The sequence below is a fragment of the Sinocyclocheilus rhinocerous genome, unplaced genomic scaffold (assembly GCF_001515625.1).
Source record: "Sinocyclocheilus rhinocerous isolate Xijiao unplaced genomic scaffold, SAMN03320098_v1.1 scaffold2309, whole genome shotgun sequence".
Classification (NCBI taxonomy): Eukaryota; Metazoa; Chordata; class Actinopteri; order Cypriniformes; family Cyprinidae; genus Sinocyclocheilus; species Sinocyclocheilus rhinocerous.
Window position 1 is genome coordinate 416,902 of NW_015644615.1, and position 8,761 is coordinate 425,662.

Consider the following 8,761-nt stretch of genomic DNA (forward strand, 5'->3'; position numbering starts at 1 on the left):
TAGAAAGCAAAAATCATGGTTTTAGAACAATTTTGACATATATAAACCGCGTCTCTAGGAGAATTACATCCGATTTCAGAGCAACTCCAGTACGAGTTATTCAGCTTATCATAGATTTGTATGAAGGAATGCAATGAATTCTAGTGATTACAAATAAACTAATGTTAGAAAATATTAATGAAATATATTTATAATTTTTATTCATCAATTAACCAGTAAACGAATACAGTTGCCCTACACTGTTTGCCTGCGTCATTAAACAGAATGCACTGGATAAAACGAAATAAAAATCACTGTATCAAAGTTAAAGGCGACACAAAGCTGAGTGTGTGCAGAAATCACAACCGATGATGATGATGAAGATGTGTGTGTGTGTGTGTGTGTGCAGAAATCACAGCCGATGATGATGATGAAGATGTGTGTGTGTGTGTGTGTGTGCAGAAATCACAACCGATGATGATGATGAAGATGTGTGTGTGTGTGTGTGTGTGGTAGGGTTGGTGTAGGGCAATAGAATATACGGTCTGTACAGTATAAAAACCATTACGCCTATGGAGAGTCCCCACAAGGATAGCTGACCAGACTGTGTGTGTGTGTGTTAATGTGTGTGTGTGTGTGTGTGTGTGTTAATGTGTGTGCGTGTGTTAATGTGTGTGTGCGCAGGCGTGAGCGCGGCGCTGCAGATCCAGTGCTATCAGTGTGAAGACGTTCGGCAGGACGACTGCTCCTCGCCAGAGTTCATCGTCAACTGCACCGTCAACGTGCAGGACATGTGTCAGAAGGAAGTGCTGGTCATGGAGGATGGTAAGGATGCCGCATCACTTCCTGTGCTGCCTGTTGCTATGGTGGCGCACTAGTCTCATTAGCTGACCGATGATGATCATGGTGATGATGATCGTATGTGCAGTGAACACTGCTGCTCTCGTTGAAAATCACTATTATATTAGTGAAATAATTAATAAATAAAAGAAAGCACTGAGATAAAAGAGAGTTAGATAAATAAGAGGCTGACATGGGCTGCCGTCACTCGTCCAGAAATCTCGCAGGAACAGAAGAGTCACTGGCTCTGACAGGCTGTTCTTCAATCTGAAGGCAGATTTCCAGCTGAACTTGTGATTGGAGACGCTGTCGATCTCCTGTGTTTCTCCATCAGCCGTCAGCTGATAAAAACTGGACTTTTGCAGTAGTGCAGTACTTTCACACAATACATTAGCACTGTAAGCATGAGGTTAAAGACAAAAGAGCAGAACCGTCATTATGTAATGGACTGAAGTCATCCCTGCTAACACACAACGTAACAGTTACGTAATGTATAGGTATTTTTTGGTAATTTCATGACTTACCAATTGACAACGTAACTACGACGTTGCATGTCCGTAATTTCATTACCAACTCACAACGTTGTTAGTACGTCCTCCTAACATTGTAAGATTACCAAGGACGTTCCAGATACGTAATCTATTCGTAATAAATAAGTAATTTCATGCCTTACTGACAATGTAACTGCAACGTCGTATGAACGTAATTTCATTACCATCATTTACACGTTCTTTATATCTCTTATTACCAAAAATTGCATTTTGAAATGTGTAATTAGATGCAAGATTTAAATTTACCTTAAGATAATGTTTCTTTTCATCAAGTCAGAACATGGACAAGTGCTTTTAATAGTGACGTGACATACAGCGCGCGCTCCTCCACAACTGACACACGTGACACACCGCGCGCACAGTATAATGTTGACAGGAAAGGAAAATATTTTTTTCTTGAGTCGTGAAACTTTTTATTTTGTAACGAGTTATGAAGATAACGTTGAAATAATGACACAGATCCGGCTACACCATCTCATCCGCTGCAGATACTGAATCAGGAAAGCACGTTTGCCTGAGGCACTTTTTTACTTCAACTGTGTCTGACAGAAGAATTCATTGTTCTGAGGTGAGTCTTACCAGCACACAACTATTGATCCACGACGTTGCAACGTCACAAAGTTACGTTGTGACGACAAAACCGGGAATTTCACAACGTAACTAGTTATGTCGCCACAACATAACTGTGGTCACCAGATTATGTCGCAGTTACGTAACAGTTACGTATTTTTGTTAGCTGGGATAGCAGTCGATTCACACATACAATATTCATTAATAAAATGAGGTCAGACAGACGGAGGAATGTCTTTAGACACTGTGTGTGTGAAACAGACGGAGTGCCACCTATGGGCACTGCAGTGGTGAGGTGCCGCACGCGTCCAGTAAAGATCTCGCTACTCCTCACTGCTCCTCTGACTGCTTCTTCATTGGCTCCTCACTGTTCCTTCATCTGCTCTTCACCGCTCCTTCATCTGCTCCTCACTGCTCCTCCATCTGCTTTTTCATCGGCTCCTCACCGCTCATTCATCTGCTCCTCACTGCTCCTCCATCTGCTTTTTCATCGGCTCCTCACCGCTCATTCATCTGCTCCTCACTGCTCCTCCATCTGCTTTTTCATCGGCTCCTCACTGCTCTTCACCGCTCCTTCATCTGCTCTTCTCTACTCCTCACTGCTCCATCTGCTCCTCACCGCTCCTTCATCTGCTCCTCACTGCTCCTCCGACTGCTTCTTCATTGGCTCCTCACTGCTCCTTCATCTGCTCCTCACTGCTCCTCCTTCTGCTTCTTCATCGGTCCTTCATCTGCTCTTCACCGCTCCTTCATCTGCTCCTCACTGCTCCTCCATCTGCTTTTTCATCGGCTCCTCACTGTTCCTTCATCTGCTCTTCACTGCTCCTTCATCTGCTCCTCTCTACTCCTCACTGCTCCATCTGCTCCTCACTGCTCCTCCGACTGCTTCTTCATCGGCTCCTCACTGCTCCTCCATCTGCTCCTCACCGCTCCTTCATCTGCTCCTCACTGCTCCTTCATCTGCTCCTTCATCTGCTCCTCCATCTGCTTCTTCATTGGCTCCTCACTGCTCCTTCATCTGCTCCTCACTGCTCCTCCTTCTGCTTCTTCATCGGCTCCTCACTGCTCCTTCATCTGCTCCTCACTGCTCCTCCATCTGCTTCTTCATCGGCTCCTCACTGCTCCTTCATCTGCTCCTCTCTACTCCTCCCTGCTCCATCTGCTCCTCACCGCTCCTTCATCTGCTCCTCACTGCTCCTCCGACTGCTTCTTCATCGGCTCCTCACTGCTCCTTCATCTGCTCCTCACTGCTCCTCCTTCTGCTTCTTCTTCATCGGCTCCTCACTGCTCTTTCATCTGCTCCTCACTGCTCCTTCATCTGATCCTTCATCTGCTCCTCACTTCTCCTCCATCTGCTTCTTCATCGGTTCCTCACTGCTGCTTAATCTGCTCCTCACTGCTCCTCCACCAGCTTCTTCATCGACTCCTCACTGCTCCATCATCTGCTCCTCACTGCTCTTTTATCTGCTCCTCACCGCTCCTCCATCTGCTCCTCACCGCTCCTTCATCTGCTCCTCACCACTTCTTCATCTGCTTCTCACTGCTCCTTCATCTGCTCCTCACAGCTCCATCTGCTCCTCACTGCTCCTCCGACTGCTTCTTCATCGGCTCCTCACTGCTCCTTCATCTGTTTCTCACTGCTCCTCCATCTGCTTCTTCATCGGCTCCCCACTGCTCCTTCTTCTGCTCCTCACTCCTCCTTCATCTGCTCCTCACTGCTCCTTCATCTGCTCCTCACTGCTCCTCCATCTGCTACTTCATCTGCTCCTCAATCTGCTTCTTCATCGGCTCCTCACCACTCCTTCATCTGCCCCTCACTGCTCCAATTAATCGGCACCGATAGTTGATTGCTGGAACTATCGGCAAAAATCCACACCAATAGTTTTTCTGGGTTGCGTCCGTTTCTGGAGCGGCTGAGGAGGTCCGTTGCCATTATACAGTACGAGAGTGACCTCTGGAGGCGGAATCACTGACACCTCATGCTGTTTGTTTTGACATGTGACACTGCGCGCTGCACAGAGCGGGACACTTCAGATGTGGATTTAAAACAGATAACGAAACGGTTTGTATACAGTACACTATAGTGCATGTTTTTATATCATTACTATGTAATTAATTTGTTGACTAGATGATGCATTAGTGTAGAAAGGACAGCAGTATGTTTGCTATCAAGAATGAGAGGACGCGAACATTAGCAGCACCTCAAATGGTTAAAACAATGTGACCAAAACACACTGATCTGTTCATTCAGCCGACAGAAATCCTGCCGCACCACAGAGTGCCATTCACACAGTTTTCCTTTAAATTACATTATATTTGTCCCAGATCGTTGTTAATGTACATATAGACTTCACCCTGGGCTGGAAGATTGTGTATTGTGCATTTTTCAGAGAAATGTTTGTCTTTCTGTGGCTCTAATAAAGTCTGTATGCTTCATTTAGAGAGCTATAATAATAGATTGCGCTTTTTCTTTCCGTTTTTTTTACAACAAACTTCAAACTCATCTATGCCGCTTTTTTGATTATTCTTGAAGTGAACTTTGGTGATTAAATAAACTGTTTCAGACCGCCGCTTGAAATGAACGCGACACGTCCGGTGTGTGTGATACCTGCGAGTTCTCCTAGACGTGGCGATTTATTCATGTACAAGGTATGGTTCAGTCCGTTTTTTTTTTATAGTAAAGCACTATTTTAGTTTTCATTCAGTATTCATTTTAAATTAATCGGTATCGGACGAGTTCTCCTAGACGTGGCGATTTATTCATGTACAAGGTATGGTTCAGTCCGTTTTTTTTTTTATAGTAAAGCACTATTTTAGTTTTCATTCAGTATTCATTTTAAATTAATCGGTATCGGCCAGTGTGGTCCAATCTAGTTATCGGTACTGGTAAAATCCACTATCGGTCGACCTCTAGTCTTCTTTCAGTTTTGATGCTTAAACTTAAGGAAGTGATAAATGAACACAGAAGTCAATTTTGACAATTAATGCATAAAGAAAATTAAGCTTACTTACTTTTTTTTTTTTTTTTGTATTGTCACATTATTTTCATGACATTTAAGTTTTAAAATTATCATTACTGTAATTCGTCTGGACATTTAACATTAGAGTTGGTAATTATTTGTAATAGATTCCTTTTACTATAAAAATATAGTGGTGCAACAATATTGAGATTTCAGACAACATAAATTAAAGGCAGAACAACGAATATTATCATAATTTATAGAACAATTTGGGAGAATTTAATGCAGAAAATCTTAATGATCTTAAAGTTCTTTATGCAAAATACAATTATCTATTTAATTTCTGGTAACTTTCAGGACAGATGTGAGCTGTATTCCTGTTATTTCTGAGATTCACAATATCACGAGAATATGCGTGAGCATGACGGCACACCTGCCGTCTGTGGCGTCTGTAGGTTCACTATTGTGAATGTGTGTTTGTGCAGGGATTCACTACAGAAAGTCATGTGCGTCGTCGGGGGCGTGTCTGATCGCGTCGTCGGGCTACCAGCAGTTCTGCACGGGGAAGCTGAACTCCGTCTGCATCACCTGCTGCAACACGGCACTCTGCAATGGCCCACGGTACAAGAGAAGAGCGGCGTCCCACGCCTGCAGACCCTCCGTCAGCCACTACACCGCCCCACTGCTCGGCCTCATCCAGCTCTACCTCTGCTCGCACTGACCCGCACGCATCTGATGTGTGTGTGTGTGTGTGTATGAAACTCACGGGACGGAGCGTAGCATCAGAGAGCGTCTGCTGGCAGAAGCAGCTCTCACAAATTACAGAGTCTGTCTGTGTGCTTTCCTTCATTCTTATTATTAATGGACCTGTGTGCGGGGCTTCCTCATTTAATCCCACCAATCACAGCACACACACACAGAGATAAACACCCGCGCTTCACTGACAGCAGGACAATCCTCTTCATCAAACATCGTCAGCTAGAATTATCACTAAACATTACTCAGCTATCATTTATATCATTATAGTTCTTGATAAATGATACATTGAATTCTATATCAATATTGTAATAGAATCATTTATTGGTTGTGTTTTTCATTATATGTATAGTATAGCCATGTATAGGCACAAACCTTTAAAACTGTTACTGAACATTTTCTACCAATGACAAAAGATGCAGTTCACCGAACACACATGGGCATATAGGGGCATGATGTCACACTATATGGGGTAAATAGTCACATTGAGGACAAACTATCATGAAACCAAAAAAAAAAAAAAAACACCAAGCTCTTGTTTTGGCTAATTGTAATGTATATATGAAATAAATGAGGAGATCTACAGCAGAGCACTTTAGCTCATGTTCATCAGGTCTGATGGACAGGTGAGGAACTCAACTCTAGTCCTGATCTAATCACCTGGTGGACATATAAAGACGTCTTGCTGTTCACACTTTCAGTAAACTCTTCCTTCACGCATTTATGACTGTAAACCCTATCGATAAGAAACAGTCCTAGTCTCCCCTATATATTCATAAGTCTACTCAGTCTTTATTATTATTATTATTTTAGGAGTATGAGAATGATGCAGTGCCTCAGCTCCTCTAACTGCAGCTCCGCTCACTCTAAACATTCATCAACACACTTCACATACAAACCAAACCTACATAATCCACAAGACCTTTCCATCCCTTGGTTCTCCTGATGCTCTGTATCTTCTGTTGTGTCAGTGTTCATCATGTGTCTCTGATTCTCCAGCATCTTTTGCTCTTCAGTGACTGTGATGTTGAGATCATCATGAGGATGGAAACCGTTGAAGATCTGATCGCTGGAGATTGTGTTTGTCTGGTGGGAAGGACGTAGCGCTCTCATGTAGCTTCTGAATACAAATAGGACCTTTGATCTCCTATAATTGTATGAATGCAGAGGGTTTCTAAAGGCAAACATATGCACTCAGCTCCAGATACATAAAGAACCAGTCGGAGTTTTGGACACGTTTGATCGAATATATATTTAATCAAATGTGTTTGATTACATGTGTGTGAGGGATAATATGCAGTCATTATCTCAAAATAATGGCTTCTCAAATAAAATCATGGACAGCACTTGATTTGAGTTTAAATTATTATCTGACTTCACTTCTGTAAAGTGATGCTCTTCCTCAGTATGTTGTCCTTATTTCCAGCACAAATGTCTAAAGATCAAGATGCATCTACTGCAAAATCAAGATGACTTAAAATATTAGGGCTTGTTTACCTTATTTTGATTTTTGACCACATTGGCAGATTTTTTTTCTCATTTTAAGTATAAACTCAATCAATTTTGATAAATGTTCCAGAAAATAAGATTTCATTTCTCATGGCATTGTGCTTCTCCAGTATATAACAAAATTTCAGCATTAATTTATGTTATTATTAATCTAAAATACAAGCTTTATAGCTTTAGTGTGTGTGTGTGTGTGTGTGTGTGTGTGTGAGTGTTTCTCAGACTGCAGCTCCACTGCTGGAAACCCAGAGGGCTTCATTAAAGCCAACTCTGCATTTAGTGTGAGGGAGAAAGTCATATGAACGCAGAGACACACACTGGTCTATTCAATTCAATTCAAAAATTGCTTTATTGGCATGACTGTAAAAAATACAATATTGCCAAAGCTTGGAATATATGTAGAGAAACATAATAACAATGAAAAGATAAAAATAATAGAAGAAAACATTATAACAATTTAAACTTAAATTTAATTGAACTTAAACTTAACACACTGAGGTCAGATACAGTACACACACTACACACATCCAGTGCTGCTGTCTGTCCCTCTCCTACTACTGTCTTTATTTGTTCCTCTTCAGCCATGGCTGTACATTTCTTTATGATGTTTGTGAATTTGTTCATGTATAGGTCTCTTATTGATTTAAATTTGTAACAGTGAAGTAGGAAGTGCGTCTCTGTCTTGATCTCTCCTGTCTGTCTGAGAATTACCTGGCTGGTGCACTAATTCTCGCGAGAATCGGAAATGTGTTTACTTAAGTTGCATCCGAATATGCCTACTTCCCTACTATATAGTAGGAGAAAAGAGTAGGTGAAGAGATTAGTATGTCCGAAACCTCAGTATTCATAAAAGAGTAGGCGAGAAATCCCCAGATGAATGAATGAATGATGTCCTACTGCTTCAGCCCAGATTCTGAAGTGTTCATCGATGGACACTTTTCTATCCCAGAAGCCCGCGGGAGAGGATACGTCATCATCGAACGTGAAGGAGAACAGCGACGAGGGTGTTTACAAATGTGAGTATTACAAACCAAAACACGGTTCCTTGTGTTAAAATCGCATTTGTTGAATTACTGTAGAGTAAACTGTTAAATTACTGAAGGTGTAAAGAAACTAAATAGTATAGTATATCTGTGATTTTGCTGTAAAAACATTACATAATATTATGTATAGCGAACAGGGGAGCTCCAGTAAACACACGTATATCTTCAAAGTGGATATACATAAAATATTATACATCTTAAAGAGGCCTACTAAATGTCTATTTAATATGTGTCAGGAAAATGTTTGATAAGTATTGCAGATGAGCACAACTAATAGACATGAAATAGACATCTGAGTGAGTCAAGTCAAGTCAAGCCAAGTCACCTTTATTTATATAGCGCTATTAACAATACAGATTGTGTCAAAGCAACTGTAGAGCATTAATTAGGAAAATAGTGTGTCAATAATGCAGAAGGGCAATAGTAATCACTCAATTTTCAGTTAAAGGCAGTTCATCATTGAATTCAGTGATGTCATCATCCAGCTCAGTTCAGTTTAAATAGTATCTTTGCAATCATTTGCAATCAAGTCCACGATATCGCTGGAAATGAAGTG

General features: G+C 41.5%; 1 protein-coding gene across 2 annotated transcripts in view; it reads left to right on the forward strand.

Annotated features, from left to right (window-relative positions):
• Window positions 1–8,761, forward strand: part of LOC107758399 (ly6/PLAUR domain-containing protein 1-like) — a 12,414-nt gene that overhangs the window by 1,029 nt on the left and 2,624 nt on the right. The window contains exons 2-3 of one of the 2 annotated variants that reach the window (XM_016576122.1): window positions 664–804; window positions 5,386–5,637. In XM_016576122.1, coding sequence (XP_016431608.1) covers window positions 664–804; window positions 5,386–5,621 — 377 coding nt within the window. In that variant the 3' untranslated portion in view covers window positions 5,622–5,637. Of the gene's footprint in view, window positions 1–663; window positions 805–5,385; window positions 6,996–8,761 lie in introns of those variants that run through there. The other variant, XM_016576121.1, reaches the window with a different exon arrangement.